The 19,710-nt window shown below is 44.2% G+C and overlaps 1 protein-coding gene across 3 annotated transcripts in view; it reads right to left on the reverse strand.

The window, feature by feature from the left end:
- Positions 1–19,710, reverse strand: part of SLC35F4 (solute carrier family 35 member F4) — a 184,953-nt gene that overhangs the window by 38,976 nt on the left and 126,267 nt on the right. For all 3 annotated transcript variants that reach the window (XM_039538691.1, XM_039538689.1, XM_039538690.1), the window contains exon 2: positions 4,571–4,759. In XM_039538691.1, coding sequence (XP_039394625.1) covers positions 4,571–4,759 — 189 coding nt within the window. The remainder of the gene's footprint in view (positions 1–4,570; positions 4,760–19,710) is intronic.

Consider the following 19,710-nt stretch of genomic DNA (forward strand, 5'->3'; position numbering starts at 1 on the left):
AATGCATTATAACCAAGAACTTTATAATGAGGAAACAGTGTATTTTGCAACTGTGCAGTGGCCTCTTTCTAGAATATAGATGGTAAGGAGGTACACCAGCAGGAGTTTTAATTCCTCATTGGGCCACCCAAGCCAGAGAGGTCAAAGGATAGGGACCAGGCCCCTCCAACCCCCAAGTCCCACTGGACCTCCAGGTTGGGGGTTGAGCAGTAGGCCAACAATCTAGCCTCATAAAAGAGTTAAGTTCAGGGCCGGCTCTACAGTTTTCGCCGCCCCAAGCAGCACACCGAATTGCAGCCGCGGGGGGCGGGGGCAGTCCGTGTGCCCTTAGGGCGGCAGGCGCGTTTCTGCGGCGGCGGCAATTCGGCGGCAGCTTCTATGTTTAGCTGAAGCCGCCGCGGACAGCTAAACGTAGAAGCTGATGCTGAATTGCCGCCACCACGTAAACTCACGTGCCACCCTAAGGGCACACGGACTGCCCCCGCCGTCTGCGGCGGCAATTCGGTGCGCTGCTTGGGGGCAAAACAACAGGGACTGCCGCCCCTTGCAGATTGCCGCCCCAAGCACCAGCTTGGAATGCTGGTGCCTGGAGCCAGCCCTGGTTAAGTTATAGAAACACAACACTGCAGCCATTCCAGCAAACTTCACGATAGACAGGGACAGCAGAGCCTTGTTCGTGCCCAAAGTCACAGCTATTTAGCTGTTCCATTGTTTAATAGTGAAAAAAGAGTTCAAATAAAATTAAAGGTCTATTAATAACATGCACAGAATAATCAGAGAGTGCTTTGAAAAGATAGAAGCAGCAAAGAGTCCTGTGGCACCTTATAGACTAACAGACGTTTTGCAGCATGAGTTCACTTCTTCGGGATGCAAGCAGTGGAAATTTCAGGGGCAGGTGTGTATATATAAGCAAGCTAGAGATAACGAGGTTAGATCAATCAGGGAGGATGGGGCCACCTCAGCTGCTGGAACAGGGCCCCATCCTCCCTGATTGATCTAACCTCGTTATCTCTAGCTTGCTTCTTGCTTGCTTATATATACACACCTGCCCCTGGAAATTTCCACTGCTTGCATCCGAAGAAGTGAGTATTCACCCACGAAAGCTCATGCTGCAAAACGTCTGTTAGTCTATAAGGTGCCACAGGACTCTTTGCTGCTTCTACAGAACCAGACTAACACGGCTACCCCTCTGATACTTGAAAAGATAGTTTTTATAAAAACGCAGTCAGTTTAACATTCCCTTTAACTGATGGGGGGCAGGAGCCAGAGCATGATATTTTAGTCATACTAATAATGACTGACCGCTACCACTGAAAGGTAAATTATAGTTTGTTTGCAAACCGGAGATGCTTGCACAGAACATGTTATGTAATATCCACAGGTGGGGTTACCTGCAAGACAGAACTACCAAGCAATTAACTCTCATTGATCTAATAGTTACAGTAATCACAGAAACAGAAGGCATAAAACACCTTTGCACGAGCCCTACATTTTCCAATTACCAAACAACTATGTAATTACTATAACTGTGCGTGAAGTTATTATTAGCATTTGGTGTGGATTTTGCAGTCCCGGATGTGGACTGTGACAAAGTTCCTCCTCTACCTTGGTGGGTCCTGTGCTTATTGGCAGATTTGCTCACCTCAGAGATCTTCCCTTCTGGTGGAACCCACAGTCTGGGTCAACTCCTCCTGTGTCTGATCAGGAGTTGGGAGGTTTGGGGGAAACCCGGGCCCACCCTCTACTCCGGGTTCCAGCCCAGGGCCCTGTGGATTGCAGCTATCTATAGTGCCTCCTGTAACAGCTGCATGACAGCTACAACTCCCTGGACTACTTCCCCATGGCCTTCTCCAAACACCTTCTTTATCCTCACCACAGGACCTTCCTCCTGGTGTCTGATAACGCTTGTACTCCTCAGTCCTCCAGCAGCACACACTCTCAGCTCCTTGCACCTCTTGCTCCCAGCTCCTCACACACACACCACAAACTGAAGTGAGCTCCTTTTTAAAGCCAGGTGCCCTGATTAGCCTGCCTTAATTGATTCTAGCAGCCTCTTGATTGGCTGCAGGTGTTCTAATCAGCCTGTCTGCCTTAATTGTTTCTAGAAAGCTCCTGATTGTTCTGGAACCTTCCCTGTTACCATACCCAGGGAAAGGGGACCTACTTAATCTGGGGCTAATATATCTGCCTTCTATCTCCTGTAGCCATCTGACCTGACCCTGTCACAGGATGTTAATGAAAATAACAGAAACATACACTCCTTGTGAGTTCTTGCTTGGCTCGAAAAGGTACATGAGCCTCTGGTCTGATTAATCTTATATGGTGGAATAACCTAAGTAGCAAAAGTTCCTTCAAAAGTCCATGGGATTTCTGCTCCTGAATCACTTAAGCACTTCAAAAGTCTCATCCCTCAGCAAAGATAAAAAAACAATAACAATTCTGAATAAGCAGCAAAGAGTCTTGTGGCACCTTATAGACTAACAGACGCTTGGGAGCATGAGCTTTCGTGGGTGAATACCCACTTCGTTGGATGCATGTGAATTCTGAATAACGAGCCTGGGGCCTGGATTCCAAGAGGGTGGCCTACATGTATAACGGGCATAAATAAATCCATACTAAATGGGTAGGATATTTCCAAAGATTCCATTTCTACTGGCCATCAGGCTGGAGCCAGGCCTGGGCAGGGAAGCAGAACCAATGTGCAGATGCTGAAGCGTGAGCTACCACAAAATAAACACACACATCAGTCAAAGCAACCAGTAAATAACTTTTCACAACCACCAAGATGGCAGAGCTCCTCTGTGCCTGCAATTAATCCAATCAGCAACACAGCAATAAACATCACCAGTCATGGACACGGAAACAAATTTGGGGAGCCAAGAAGCACAGAGGAAAAGGGACAGAACTGATAAGACGTTGTGGCCAGAGGAACACGGTATTGGAAAGCAGTTAGTGACCAGAAAACCCCATACATTCTGTGTTTAACTTTTTGCTATTGCTAACATAGTCTTTGCTTATGATGCCTGAATGACAATATGGTAAAAAAAAAAAAAAGGTCTTGCAAAGGAATGGTACGTGAAACAGCATAACGCACAGGCTGCTCTTCTAAATGCATCAATGTCTGCCATCCATCTTGTAGAGAGAGGGCAGCTTTAACTGAAGTTTAGGTCACTATGCTTTCTTTGTGACTACTCCTCATGTGCATTTATACTGTCCCTGTCTAGCTACAGTACTTTCCCAAGACAACCTTGCTCAGATCTTACTCCTTAGAAAGGGAGGCTCAGAACTGAAAGGGGATGCAGTCAAAAGTAATAGGGTGCCAAGTTCAAGGAGAATCAGGTCAGGGCACTACCACTCCTCAGAGGAACCAAGGTCCTTCCTTAGAGAACTCAGGATTGATTCTGATTTTGGTTTTACACAGGTGTTGGCTTGAATGAAGTCAGTCCCAATCACCAATATAGGTGAGATCAGAATCAGGTCTCTAGTGTCTTGGGTATGATCCTTCTTGCATGCTATGCACTGTTGTCTCAGGGTATCTCAGATATTTTTCCAGGATATCCAGCAGTTCTCTCTGCAACTCTCTATTGAATTCCCTTTTTGTCATCATATACATTCTTTCTACAGGATTACTAGCTCCCTCAGTTTACCCAGCTGATTGGAACACTAGAAATGGCTACCTCTTCTCAGAGTTTGGGCAATGGATAGACAGAAGAGGAGACTCATCTCCCACATTCTCAATGTTGTTTGGGAGGTTCAGTCTCCGCCCCCTCCTCTTTGACGCCACAGTTTTCCCAAGGAGCTTGGGCAATGATGCTATTTCAGTCCCAACTGCTCTCCTCCTTCTAGAAGAATTCAGCAGACTTGAAAACTCTGCCTCAGGCCAATACATCATAGTTGTGTCCATCCCACCCACATGGATGAAGGAGCCACCAGTGCCCAGGTTGATCTGCTGATGGAGAAACCAGAGGCAGCACCATACCTACAGGTTTACTTGGGCTACACTGCTGCAGTAAAGGGGGAGGCTACATCCTGCGGTTAGCCCTGATGTCTTCCTCAGCAGCTGACTGGTGATCTGAGCTGGGGTTGATGGTCTCGCCTAGATATCATTCCACCTCTTGCTCTCTCTCTTCCTCCTCTTCAGAGCATCCATGGTCTGAGGTGAGAGGGCCAGTGGCTTTGAGAAGGAATAGAACTGGCTTTTAAGAGTCCCTGGGCTCTGGCCTGGCTGAAGCTAAGGAAACACAACCATTATGTAAAACTGCGTGTTATTATTTATCATCCTTTAAAGGTCTTCCATGACTATTGGGCTTCTCAGATACTACTTCTCAGATACTAAAGCATATATTCCTATTAGGGACCATGCCTCTTTTCCCCCTCCACTCTTCAATCCCTCCAAACCCCAATTTGCAACAGACAAAGGAATGGCTTTCGTGTGGCTGTGTTGCACACGGTACAGGAAACCATGTCAATGCTTTCTGACATTGCACCAACCACGGCATCCTTCCAAGACAGACGAAAGCGGCCTTTTGCAGGCATCTCACTGTGCCAGATATGCAGCTGTTGTTCCTACCTGATCTGATCTGCCTCTCGACTCTGCTGTGCCGGCAAATTCCAGAGGGGCTTCGACTCTGCAGCTCAAGAATGGGAGCAGCAGAATCTTCAGCAACAGATAAAGGGGAGAGCTGCCTACTGATGCCACTGCGTGTGATGGGGCAGTTGGCTCCTGGCTTGCATCGGGTGACAGATGATCGGGAGGCACCTGAGAAGAAAGAGTTTGCATAAGTTTGACTGTAAGCTCCCTTGAGGAAAAGGCATTGTGGGGTTTCAAACATCTTGACAGTGAAATGCATACAAATGACTCATGGGGGAGAGGTGCACACCGTAATAATCAAAGTCCCCGCTGGCCAAAAATGAATTCTTAACTTCCCCTCCCCCATACATAGAAGCTCCCTACAATGATTAACTGTTTTTCCTGAAGGAATTAGAGTCCTAAACTGGAATACATTTTTAGCTACCATGTGCCATACAGTTGGTTTGAACAGTCAAAGAGGCACTTGTACTCATGCAGGCCCTTCCTGACCACTGACAGTGAAACAAGCAAGAGTGGAGGATACCATTTCCTCATGACATGGGGAAGGGATTTTTTTGGAATGATCCTCCCCTGGTGTCACCAAGGACAGCCTTACAAGAGGAAAGTTTCCTCTTTGTTACATCCTGCAGTGTCCCACCATTGGTACTTGAGGTCCTTGATGGTTGTACAGAATGAAACAGAAGCCAGTAATAACCGTCTGAAACTAGGACAACTGTTCTATCACTGGAAGGAGTCTACTTTTATGACTTCAGACCCAGTTAGGGCACTGAAATACTTTCTGGTAAGCCACATCAGAGCCTCAGGTCTTCAGAGAAGTTGTCTTTTCTCATTCTGCTGGATGGAAACAACACCAAGGCGGAATAGGTACCTATCCTTAGGAGGCTAGAGAAGAGGTGGAAGATGGCAGGTAAGACCCAGAACCCAGAAATACATGGCTGGAATCAACCAGATGTTAGGTTGATATAAATTTTGCCGCTGAGGAAGACACCATGTTCTATGAGCGAGAACTTGCAGGAGTGAATGAAGAACCAGCAGATGACAGAGGAGAATGGACACATCAGCACGATGGTCTGAACCTGGCCAACTAAGCCTGGCTCGTCTCTTCCATGTTTTGAATGTCTTGCACAGATTCACAGATTTATTTTAGGCTGGGGGTTTATTTAACCGGTCAGCACACAAGCAGCACATCAGTCAATAAGAACACATGGAATAGGGAAATAAATGTAAGACATGGATTTGGAAGTTAATTATGGCTGCCTATCCCCTCCCCTAGCAGCTGGATTTTCAATAGGTAACTTTATCACCCAAACCGGTGGTGTTATTTACACCTACACTGATAACTGATGGCTTTGCCATGACTCTAGTGGCCTTAGCATGCCAATCAAATCTGTTTTCCAGTGTAATTGAATACAAAACCTGCTTGTAAGATGCCAACTGTGCAACGATATAGCAGACTAATAGAATAGAATAGACTTCTTTACATAGCCAGCAAGCATCACTCAGGCTTTTTGGGTGCGCAGGTAATTCCATGCCAAACAATGGCACCAGGGCATATAGACACAGAAGAACGTATCTGACAGAGCCCATGAAACAAGTTACATCCTTCTCTGGGAAGGTCAGATGGGTGTTGTATGTTCTTTCCCATTTGCAAATCTGAAGCCACGTTTGCTCTGCCAGCACCTCGTACAACACAATAGAAGACAGAAGCAGGGCTAATAATTATATTTTGTATGTATGGTCTTGTCATTATACAGAAGAACATTCACTCCAACAGATCCAACTTTCATAATCCAGATCCTGTCAATTCAGTTACTCTACATTAGGTAGACAGTAGTCAGAACCATCAGCTAAACCTCTAAGGATGATCTGCCTCAAAGTTGTTATCCGCCAACCTTATCTTTCTCCAAGTTTGGATATCAGTGTTCTCTCTGGGAGAAATTCACCCCAGTGCAGAAGTTCAACACAAGGGCTACACCTGAGACCTCAACCAGGTGGGTAGGGATGCAACCCCATGCTCTGAGTGTTCCTAGCCTCTGTTTGCCAGAAGCTGGGAGTGGACAGGGTCACTCGATGACTGCCTGTTCTGTTCATTCCCTCTGAAGCATCTGGCACTAGCCACTGTCAGAAGACAGGATACTGGGCTAGATGGACCATTGACCTGACCCAATATGGCCATTTTTATGTTCTTATGAGTTTTGTAACTGGTAAAATCTCCTATAGATACTCCTAGCTGAAATGCATAACTATGGGCGCAGACTTTCTGTGTAAGGTGAATGTAACAACACCACATGAGACAGGTTCTCACAGACTCATGTGGTATTGAATCTTTATCCTGTACTATATTACTATTGGCTTACAGCAGTAAACCAGACCAATATTGGTGATTTGGTCTCCTGAACATATTTCATAACGAACCAAAGTGTGGTCAAACAATTGACTCTACAATTTATCAACACTGTAATCTTGACTTTACAGCCATCCTCTCTGTGGTCTTGGCCAATTCATGTCATATCTCCAAGCCTCCTATTTCCCTGCCTCATAAAGGGGGATAATATTATCTACCCCATAAGGAGTAGGAAAAGTTTTAAAGCTCTTCGATGAGGAAAAGCACAACATACGTGCTAAGTATTGTGATTGATCTGGAACATTTCCCTCATACAACACAGCACAATGCCTTACTCTACAATAGTCTAACGGTACTTGCAACACCCACAGTCTGAAATCCAAGGGGCTAAATGATCAATACTTTTACTCCTAAATTTTCAAAAAGTCACCAGTTATTTTGGGGGTCCTGCACTGAGGCACCTTTAAAAAGCCTGTGCTAAGCATCCACCCTCTGAAAATCAGCCTTTATGATGGCTCCCCCAAAACCACCAGTCACTTTTGAAAATGTAGCCCTAGACCTTTACTTATCAAAGATAAAATGAGGATAATATAGAAATATGTATCCCAAAGAGATTGCACACAATTAAGAGAGACAGGTCACATCCCAATCCATGAATCCAGATCTAGTGCTGGATAAATCATCAGGATTAGCCTCAGCAGGAGCTTAGTGGAATATTTGCAACTAAAACCGCAGAAGCATTTTTTTCTTACACACACACACAAACAGCTCCTAGTTATTTATATGCTGTATAACAGTGTGGCATCAATCTTTTGGCATGTGTTGAGAACCTCAAGCAGTTGAGATGGAAATTGCCAATTAAGAGCCCATATTTAATTTGAAGACACTACATGTTTTAGTGCAATATTCTTCCCTGATCTTCGAGAGCGATCAAGTAGCACAACAATTAATCAACAGTTTGTTAGAGCTGGAAAGCTTTGAACTATGCCATTTTAGGCTACTGAATCTAAATATATATTTCAAGGATATATTTTGACAGTGAAGGTGAGCAGATATATTCCAGCTAATTTATCTAAGCCTACTATTTTATTAGCAGCAAGGACAACAAATCACAGATTGCTGTACCATGTAAAGAAACCTCACATATTTTTTTTGCAGGTCACAGATGCCTTCATGCACTGTGTGAGCTCTGGCTTACATTAGAAGAACCAAAAGCAGAGCTTGCAAAGCCTCTGTTCTTTATTTTCCTAACAGAGCAGTTGTATGTTGTCAGGCAGGGTAAAGAAATCCATGGAGTCCCTCTGGATTTGCACCAGAATACTAAGAGCAGTGTTTGCCACTGAGATACGTATCCTTCTCTCTTTCTAGGAATTGTCACGTGGCTATTGAAGGATAGCCGATGGGTCTGGCCACATGGCTGCCCACAGGAGTAAGAACCCATCTCTGCCTAGCAGCTCCTGGATGCAGCAAGAGCAGGGCCGGCCCTCCCAATGCAACCCTAGACAAGCAAGTGGGTGAGGAGAGAGCAGAAGTGGGTGAAGTTATGGCTCTGCCCTCCCATGAACAGGCTGTCAGAGGTGGCCAGGTGAGCGTGGGATGTAAGCCATGCCCCAAAGAAGGGTGAAGCAACTTACTCTCTCCTCAGAGCAAAAGAAGAGCATGACCCTCAGAGCCCCTAAAAGCCAACTGGCAAAGGGTTCACTGTCATGGAACAGCAATTTCCTAGCAAGCCTGATAAACTCACTACACTTAACCCACTGCTGTCATAGTATTTACTTATTAAAAATGCCATGTGAGGTATCAAATGAAAGCTTATATCATACTGGTCATCACAAGCATTGTGTGATGTGTGTATGACTGCCAGTCAAGAAGCTGAATGTACATACTAAAAACAGGTTTGAGCTATGTAACCAGGCAGAGTTGATAAGTTTTTCCCAGACGCAAAGGAATGTTGATTTACCCCTGTGCCTAGATCTCTGATGTACATTGATCAGGGTAAGCCAAATATGATGGAAGTTCATTTGCATCTGAGGTTAAACAGGAAAAACAAGTTAACAGGCGGATGAGAACGCAGCCTGGTGTCAAAGCACCCCGGAACACAGCAGCAAGAAACAAGGAGCTTATCTAGGGGTTCGCTTCACAGAGATTCATTTCAAAGGTTTGCTGGCCTATAAGAAGGGACAAGAACCTTTTGGTTACCCATTACTGAGGGAGCAAAAAGAACAGCACCTTTCGCATCCATGAAAATTCGATCCCGGCCCTGAGGGCTGTTGATACTGAGCGGATCCTTTAGGTTAGAAACTTATCTTAGACAAAGGTTTTAGCCTGTTTAAAAGTAACGATCGGTCTCTTAGAAGCATGTTATACTTCTGTTTTATTTGTAACCATCAGTGTTTCCATTATTCTTACTCAATACTCACTTGAATCTGTTCTTTGTTAATAAGCTTATTCTCCTTTTACTATAAAGTCATTGCAGTGCTGTGATATTAAGTAGCACATGCCTTCCCAGTTGAATCAAGCAAGCTGGTGTGTATGCAGACTCTTGGGAAGCAGCAGACTTGGAAATTACCGAGAGTGCCCAGTGACAGGAGCTGCACTCTACAAGGGGACGCTTCTAGGAAGTTAGGGGACAGGGGTGGACCAAATATTAACCTGCAAGGCAAAGTAAGGGCTGGCAGAGTCCTGAGAAGTCTGTCTGGGGTGGTTAGCAGTCAGAGCTATCACCCAGTTTAGCACCAGCAAGTCTCTCTCTTGCTGAGGCGGGGGGGAAACACACCCCAAGAAAGCACTACAGGGAGCCTGGGAGGAACTGTGACTTCAAGAGGGGTCCCCTGGGCTGGCGTTGGCACAGGACAGCTTATGTAACCCCTATCATCTGCATGGAGCCCAAGCTATCTATGTACTTCCCAGGCTGCCATCACTGTAGTATCTGAGTGCCTACAATCATTAACAGATTTACCCTCACAACACTCCTGTGAAGTATTGCTCCCACTTTACAGATGGGGAACTGAGGCACAGAAAGATTAAATGACTTGCCCAGGGATACACCGGGAGCCTGTGGCTGGTCATCAGACCCACTTCTCCTGAATCCCAATCCAGTGTTTTATCCACTAGGCCAGTGGTGGCTCTTCAACTCTAAGCGAATGGATTTTTACTTATTCCTCAGAATGCAATATCAAACCTTTCCACTTTTTCTGCAGATCATTCTGTTCAAGGAACTGAATGACGTTCCTAACTATTATTTGAGATGTGTGCACCACACTCTACATCCCCCAAACAAGGGTACATTTTACCCCATCCATCCACCCACCCCATCCATACCTCCATCAGCTCCTCTCTTCAGAACCCCCACACTTCCCATCAGAACTCCTCATATTCCACCATGTCATTTATCACTCCCACTGAGACAGATCCATTTCTAAACCAAGCAACAGGATTCTTGGGCTTAGTTCCAGTGACTTTTCCAGGCTTTTCCTCCCACACCTACGTGATTTCTCTCCCTAGACATGGTCTCTCTGTTGCAAGTGCTGTTGGTTATGGACAGAAGGTAAGATTCATAGAGACAAGCAGTGAAGCAGAAAGCTGTATTCTGTCATGTTCGGCTCACCCTCCACACCTCTGAATGACTTTTGGTTTCACTCAGTAAAAATCAGTTTTTCAAAGGAGAACATGGAGTTAGTGTAATTGTCGATTCACTCTGCCTAGCAAATCCATTCTTACATGATTACTTTACATAAACTACAGACAACCGTTGCATAATCTGTCATTTACTGTGTACCAAACCCTTACCTGACTTCATCAGAATACAGCACAGTAACACCAGGATTGAATTTGGCCCAGGGCTTTACATTAGATGAACCATTGGTTTAGAATGAGTCTGTATTTTGCACAGAATTTGGCGATTTATTTTAACCATTTATTGTAATAGCAGGGGCGGCTCTAGGCATTTTGCTGTCCCAAGCACGGCTTCAGAGGTCCGCCGAAGCCACCGGACCAGCGGACCCTCCGCAGGCAAGCCACCGAAGGCAGCCTGCCCGCCGCCCTCGCGGCGCCAGCAGAGCGCCCCCCGCAGCTTGCTGCCCCAAGCACGCGCTTGGCGTGCTGGGGCCTGGAGCCGCCCCTGGTAATAGATATTGGGGCCAATCTCGCAAACAGCAGTTCTTCTTCACGCAGCGCACAGTCAACTTGTGAAACTCCTTACCTGAGGAGGTTGTGAAGGCTAGGACTATAACAGTGTTTAAAAGGGACCTGGATAAATACATGGTGGTGAAGCCCATAAATGGCTATTAGCCAGGATGGGTAAGGAATGGTGTCCCTAGCCTCTGTTTGTCAGAGGATGGAGATAGATGGCAGGAGAGAGATCACTTGATCATTGCCTGTTAGGTTCACTCCCTCTGGGGCACCTGGCATTGGCCACTGTCGGTAAACAGGATACTGGGCTAGATGGACCTTTGGTCTGACCCGATACGGCCATTCTTATGTTCTTAATCCCCCCTCTATGCCCCCGATGCACCCACATAGACTATGCCCAGGTTGAAGGTCATGGACATAGGGATTGGGAAAGTAGGAGCTCTGAAGCAGATAAAAGTGAGGATGGCATGGGCAGAGTCATGGCTTAACCCACCCCCACATGACAGTCAATGATGCTCACTGAGCACGGAAGAGGGGTTTGGTAATTTATCCCCTGCCAATGCAAATGGGAAGCCCAGAGAGGAATCACACCCAAAGTTAGTAGAAAGAGTCTGTATTACTATGCAAATGGGTATTGATCTGTTTGGCACTGTAGCGCTCCCCTTCTAGCTTCAAAATCCATTGAAGCACTAAATATAGAAATGTCTTTGTGACACATCTGCAGGTCAGTTCGGTACAGTATGTTCCAGTGTCTATAACAAAGGGGGTCCTTGCCAACCTAGGCAGACTAGGAATAATAGAAGTGTTATGTAAAAAATGGAGCAGCATTTCCATACCAGTGAGCTACAAAAACAATCCTGGAAGGTGAGGTAGGTCAGTGGGATGGCTTGACTCAAATCCCCTAGCATCCTCGAGAGTATCTGCCACTGGAAACATATTGGGTCAGCCTAGAATCACCTATTATTTGCTTAGAATTTGAAGATACCGGTGTCATGGCTAGAGAGCTAGCTACATCTTTGCTGCCTCCTCTGGTGTCTCTGAGTGCACCGGCCTTAGCCCTCAGGCCTCGTGCACCTCCTGGGATGGAATTCTGAGATTCCCCCACCAGATCCCAGGCTATAGTACGCTGAGGATCAATTGTGCTTACCCAGCGGGTCTGACTGGATTCATCACTAGCTGCAAGCCTTCCCTTTGGGAGCTCTGACCAGTGGTGTATTCAGTGACCAGGCACTTTCCCTTCTCTTAACAGCATGAACAAAGGATAGCAAAAGAGCGAAAGGTTTTTAAAACAAGAAAAGATCTATGCACACGCCTACCTTACCTCAAGGCTTGCCATCCCTTGGCAAAGACTCTCTTCATTGTCTCTCCCAACAACCTCCCAAGAGTGTCACTTGTATCCTCCCAGACGTCCTTTCAGGCATTTGGTTCTCCTGTGTTTACAACCTGGGATCCTTTCCCTTGGCAATCTAGGCTGGTGAGCTCTGCAGGTGGTTGGAAGTAGAACCTCAAAGCCAATGGCCCCTGAAGGGTGGTTTAAGTGTTGGCAAACGGGTAACTATCTGAAGCCATTATACTCTTTCTTGCCTTGAATCCACCCCATGTTTTCATACAGTTACCTCCCTTAAAACAGACACATATAGAGCATATAGTATTCATAAATGTTGCAGAGCAGTCTCATGTCCTTCCCAACTAAAATACTGCAATAATCCAGAAAGTAAATAAATACGCAGGGCCTATTTTACACAATTGGTTCCAAACAAATAATTTAGTGTGTGCTCTGTGGCAAGCTGGACCAAACTGTACGAAAAGGAATCGGGATTGGGCTGCACGCAGATGGAACAGACTGAAAAGAAACTACGGCAGTGTCATTACATTTAAAAATTAAGGTTTTCCATTAATTTAATATAACAATCAATAATGCATCCGTACAGTAGCCCTGTTTTACTTATTCTGTATTGAAATCCATTTAGTTTACACCTTTCCCACATCTTCAGTTTTCAATATGCCGCAGACTTTTGCATCACCAAAGCATTGTCTTTGTATTGACAAAGCCTATTTGCGTCAGAGAAGTCACAAAAACAGCTGGTGGGTTTTGACACCATGGGGCGGCGTAGAAGGCGGTTTTGGATTGAGGGGGATAAGTACATTATTTGGATGTTTCTGCTACAGTGATTAGCAGTGAAATGCCATTTCAATTTTAATCTTTTGCTGTCAGAGTTCACAGCACCTGTTGAGACAAAGGAGCAGCTCATACATCACAGAACTCTTGTTTCAGGCTGTCTGCAGACTCAGGAAGACGTCACTGCGTTGGTTATACTCCAGTTTACACTTCCAGAGTTATTTGCACAACCAGGAAGGCTAGACACATTTTTTAAAATGAAAGTTAAGATTCTGGTGCATAATTCTGCAGCAATACAGAGAGGAAGAAGTGAATTCTGTGGTCAGGGAACCATGGACTATACATGGCCCGGGTAAAAAAAACCCAAAACCTCTGAGTTGTAATGCTCCAGGGGAAAGTGAGGATAGCGTATTCTGTCCATTTTAAAGCAACAAAACATCATCAGCTGTTGTGGCTTTAAGATTTTATTTTCATAAAGTATTTCACTTGTTAGACAAATTCCTGTTAGTACAATTGGGGGACACAAAAATTGACACAAAAAAGCCCCACTCCATTCTCTTCTCCTCGCACTTGCCTCTATCACTCAGCATTTCTATTATACATACCTGACCTATCCTTGACAGAGAGCATAGCCAGTAAAAACAAGGGCATTTCTAGGAGTTAATGGGCACTCTGAGTTACAAGGTTTGGATCTGAACCCAAACTTCAGAAAGACAGAGAGATCAGATATGGGGTTTCATTATGGGGATAGAATCCACAGCCATCTGCATTGGTCAGACAGGGGACTGAATGTCAGTGCTGTGAGTGGTTCAGATCTGGGGTTTATCCTGTTACAGTGATAGGGGCCAGAAACAGGGCTAAATCCTCCCATCAGTGAATCCAGCGTAACTCACCCAAATAATTCTACTTACATTGGTGTATCTGAACGCAAGATTTTCCCATGAAGTTCAGATCTAGGGTCAAACCTTCCCCAAGTTTGGGTGTATTCAGATCCAGCATTTTGATTCAGTTCCATGTTTGTGTTATAGTGACAAAAAGTGAAAGGAGCAATTTGAAAGAGAAACATCAGTAATTTTTGCAGACTGCATGATGTTACACTGATTTGAGGCCTACATTTATTCTTCTATTCATTAAAGAAAAGTCTGCTCATGGCTCAGTCTCAGTATAGTTAAATATGCCACAGCTTGGTGGTATATCTGAATAAGCCACCTCTGAGACACCAGGAACACTTACGGGAAAAAATATGTTACATTTACAGATCTATTTCCCTTCAGAGTGATGCACTTTTTATTAGCGGTTTGCTTGGTTTGAGGGGTTTCACTTTTGAAGAGGAAGGAAAGGTTACATCATTTATTTTTCCTAAGGGAAAAAAAACAAAAGAGATTTGCAGATTCTAATGAAAAACAAATTGCTCAAAGGTGGAGTGTGGCATTTCTCTGCTAGGCCACGTTTCACTATTATCAAGAGCGAGTGAAAAGCAGATAGTTCTATTGTACCTTAATAGTAACATCCATCTACAATTCTCACCAATTATCTCATCATCGGCCAACAACAGCCATTCATTTGGAAGTCAAAAGACTGCAACTTTATGCATAATTAACAATGAAACCCCTACATGTCTTCCTGTTTCGGTTATGAAATGAACAGGGCAACAGCAGAGGACTATGGGTGAGGTATCCTACATTCTACCGCTGACTCTACAACTAGCTTGCTGTGTGATCTTGGGCAAGTCACTTTACCTCTCTGCACCTAAATTACCATGTCTGTAAAACAGGGATAATAATACACACCTGCTTGTATCAAGTGCTTTGAGGTCCTCTGATTCTGGGTGTTAAATAAGTGCAAATTATTGTCAGAATTTTCAAAAGAACTTGGCAGAATTGATCATTGGATAGCCCCCATGCAATGAAATATCTTTTTTTGAGCTGGGGCATCCAGAACTGCACACAGTATTCAAGGTGTGGGCAAATCATGGATTTATATAGAGGCAATATGGTATTTTCTGTCTTATTATCTATCTCTTTCCTAATGATTCCCAATATTCTGTTCGCTTTTTTGATTGCCGATGCACAGTGAGGAGATGTTTTCAGAGAACTATCCACAATGACTCCAAGATCTCTTTCTTCAGTGGTAACAGCTAATGTAGACCCCATCATTTTGTATGTATAGTTGGGATTATGTTTTCCAATGTGCATTACTTTGCATTTATCAACACTGAATTTCATCTGCCATTTTGTTGCCCAGTCATCCAGTTCTGTGAGACGCCTTCGTAACTCTTTGCTGTCAGCTTTGGACTTAACTATTTTGAGTACTCTTGTATCATCTGCAAACTTTGCCACATCACTGTTATCCACTTTTTCCAGATCTTTTATGAATATATTGAACAGCACTTGTCCCACTACAGATCCTTGGGGGACCCAGCTATTTACCTCTATCCACTGTGAAAACTGACCATTTATTCCTACCCTTTGTTTCCTATCTTTTAACTAGTTACTGATCCATGAGAGGACCTTCCCTCTTATCCCATGACAGCTTACTTTACTTAAGAGCCTTTGGTGAGGGACCCTTTCAAAGGCTTTCTGAAAGTCCAAGTACACTATATCCACTGGATCACCCTTGTCCACATGCTTGTTGACACCCTCAAAGAATTCTAATAGATTAGTGAGTCATGATTCTTCCCCAACATATCATGTTCATCTATGTGTCTGATAATTCTGTTCTTTCCTATAGTTTCAACCAATTTGCCTGGTCCTAAAGTTAGGCTTACAAGTCTGTAATTGCCAGGATCACCTCTGGAGTCTTTTTAAAAAAGATCAGCATTACATGAGCTATCTTCCAGTCTTCTGGTACAGAGGCTGATTTAAGCAATATGTTACATACAACAGTTAGTAGTTCTGCAATTTCATGTAAGAGTTCCTTCAGAACTCTTCGATGAATACTATTTGGCCCTGGTGACTTACTACTGTTTAATTTATCAATTTGTCCCAAAACCTCCTCTATTGACACCTCAATCCGGGACAGTTTCTCAGCTCTAAAAAGACTAGCACAGGTATGACAATCATCCTCACATACTCTGCCATAAAGACCAAAGCAAAGAATACATTTAGCTTCTCCACAATGGCCTTGTCTTCTTTGAATGCTCCTTTAGCATCTTGATTGTCCAGTGGTCACACTGATTGTCAAGATTCCTGCTACTGACCTACACAAAATTAATTGTAAGTCTTTTGCTAGTAGCTTTTCAAATTCTTTTCTGGCCTGCATTTCACAGTCACCGTAACCATCCTGGTCAGGTGGTCATTAGTCTATTTCTATATTGTTAGTATTCAAGCATGGAATTTCTATCCATAGAGATTCTCTGGTACAGTTTGATTCATTAAGATTTTTACTCTATATGACTCTATGCTTTCTTTTACATGTAACCCTTCTGCCCCTCTGAGGTGGCAGTAACAAGGGCCGGGTTCAGTATCCAGGGGTTCCGTTTCAATAACACAATGCAAAACCGGCTCGAGCCCCCATCCAGTGACCTGGGACAATTACCTACCCCCCATCCCGGGCACCTCTAGGAGGCAATACTTCCTCTCTCACAAGCATGGAGTGTGAGTGTAGCAAAATCCTTTTAATAAAGGAGGGAAACAATGTGGCATTACGTTGGAGAAACACCACAAACAGGATTCATAACACAAACCATGAGCAAAAAAAAAACAACCCACTTCCAAGTATGTTTGGCAATGTCCTTTCCCCCTTAGGGTCTTAAATCCAATCACCCCAAAGTCCAACAACCCCAAAGTCTCTGTCTCTGGTCAGTGCAGTCCCAGAGTTCAAAAGTTTATCTGCAGAGTTTCCCCCTCCCCCAGCCTGGGTGGAAATCGGGGGGGCACACACACAGGGTGTTAAGAGGCACCTTACGTGGGCCAGGGGCCAACTGCTCCGCCTCTCCGTGGAGTTTTGCTGCAGCCTTCACCATGACCGGCTCCACTCCTCCAGCTGTGCCGCTCCTCCAGCCGACCCGTGAACCGCTTCAGCCGTCCCTGCAAACCGCTCCACTCCGCTCACTGTTCCGTGGGCTGCTCCAACATGCTGCAAACTGTTCCGCTCTGCCAGTCGCTTAGCGATAGATCTTCAGGCTCCCCCACTAGTTAACACAGCACTCAGTGATCTCAGCTCAGTAAGCTTAGCTCTTTTAGTGATTTCAGCTCTTAGTGATTTCAGCTTGCAGGAGGGGAGCCCCAGTGCCGGTGCACCATTGGCCCAATGTGAATTCAGCTCAGCAGCCTCTAGATGGACTCCTAATGGATTCAAAATTAGCTCTGCTCTTCAACAGTGGAGAGAGGAGGATGTGCAATTGGTGTTCCAGGCCCTCAAAAGGGGGCCCATACCATCAGGTACACACACCAGTCCCCAACCTTTCTCAATTCACTGGGTTTTGGCACCCATGTCCCTTATCTAGCAAGTGCTACTTAATTGATGGTGAGACATCTCTGGCATAAAGCAGTTTCAAAGTTCCTCATTCACATAATCAGGGTGACAACACTTTATTCCTCCTGCCCCAATAACAAAGAAATTAGGGATCCCAGAGCTGTCAAAATAACCATCCCAGGCTGCCGTGTTCTATGCTAGGTGGGGTGGGTGTGCCAATGCAAATACATGAAATTCCTTTCCACACTCCCCGTAATTCACCACCAGATGTCAGGATACAGCTCATCCTGACTCTGCTTACACACATATAGTGCCATTCCTCCAATAGCACAACCTATTCTGTCATTCCTATATGTTTTGTATCCCGGTATTACTGTGTCCCATTGATATAATTGTTCTACCAAGTTTCTGTGATGCCTATTACATCAATTATCCCCATTTTACAGATGGAGAGCTGAGGCACAGAGAGGTTAAGTGACTTGCCCAAGGTCACATGGAAGGTCTATGGCAGAGCAGGAAATTGAACCCAGATTCTCCCAAATCCCAGGCTAGGGTCCTAATCACTGCACCATCCTCTGCATCCTCTATTGACGTAAACTTTTTAAAACTCCCTTGTAGCCTTTAAAACCCCAGCAATATAAGGTGTAACATTTTTACATGCAGGGCCAAATTGGGAAAAAAAGGAGCTAGAGGTCTGTGCACAAAGCATGAATATATGCACCGCGTTATTAATAATATTTAGCATTTAATGCACATACTTAATACATTTAAATGTATTAAGCCAAAGAGGAGTTTGAAGAACGGCTAGCCAAAAACTCAAAAAAATATTTTGTTATTACCTTTGAAGTACATCAGAAGCAGGAAGCCTGCTAAACAACCAGTGGGGCCCCTTGATGATCAAAATACAAGAGAAACTAAATGGATTCTTTGCTTCAGTCTTCACGGCTGAGGATGTTAGGGAGATTCCCAAACCTGAGCTGGCTTTTGTAGGTGACAAATCTGAGGAACTGTCACAGATTGAAGTGTCACTAGAGGAGGTTTTAGAATTAATTGATAAACTCAACATTAACAAGTCACAGATGGCATTCACCCAAGAGTTCTGAAAGAACTCAAATGGAACTATTAACTAAGGTTTGTAACCTGTCCTTTAAATTATCCAATGACTGGAAGTTAGCTAATGCGCCAATATTTAAAAAGGGCTCTAGGGTGATCCGGCAATTACAGACCTGGGCAAATTAGTTGAAACAATAGTTAAGAATAAAATTGTCAGACACATAGAAAAACAAACTCTTGAGCAATAGTCAACATGGTTTCTGTAAATGGAAATCGTGTCTTACTAATCTATTAGAATTCTTTGAAGGGTCAACAAACATGTGGACAAGAAAGCCTTTGACAAGGTCCTCACCAAAGGCTCTTACGTAAATTAAGCTGTCATCAGATAAAAGGGAAGGTCCTTTCATGGATTGAGAACTGGTTAAAGGACAGGGAACAAAGGGTAGGAATTAATGGTAAATTCTCAGAATGGAGAGGGGTAACTAGTGGTGTTCCCAAGGGTCAGTCCTAGGCCCAATCCTATTCAATTTATTCATAAATGATCTGGAGAAAGGTAAACAGTGAGGTGGCCAAGTTTGCAGATGATACTAAACTTCTCAAGATAGTTAAGACCAAAGCAGATTGTGAAGAACTTCAAAAGATCTCACAAAACTAAGTGATTGGGCAACAAAATGGCAAATGAAATTTAATGTGGATAAATGTAAAGTAATGCACATTGGAAAAAATAACCCCAACTATACATACAACATGATGAGTCAGGAAAAGATCTATAGTTCTCTGAAGATGAGCAAATAGGATGTTAGGAATAATTAAAAGGGGATAGAGAATAAGACTGAGAATATATTATTGCCCTTATATAAACATCTCAAATACTGTGTACAGATGTGGTCTCCTCACCTCAAAAAAGATATTCTAGCACTAGAAAAGGTTCAGAAAAGGGCAACTAAAATGATTAGGGGTTTAGAGAGGGTCCCATACGAGGAAAGATTAAAGAGGCTAGGTCTCTTCAGCTTGGAAAAGAAGACTAAGGGGACATGATAGAGGTATATAAAATCA

The sequence above is a fragment of the Mauremys reevesii genome, linkage group 4 (assembly GCF_016161935.1).
Source record: "Mauremys reevesii isolate NIE-2019 linkage group 4, ASM1616193v1, whole genome shotgun sequence".
NCBI lineage: Eukaryota > Metazoa > Chordata > Testudines > Geoemydidae > Mauremys > Mauremys reevesii.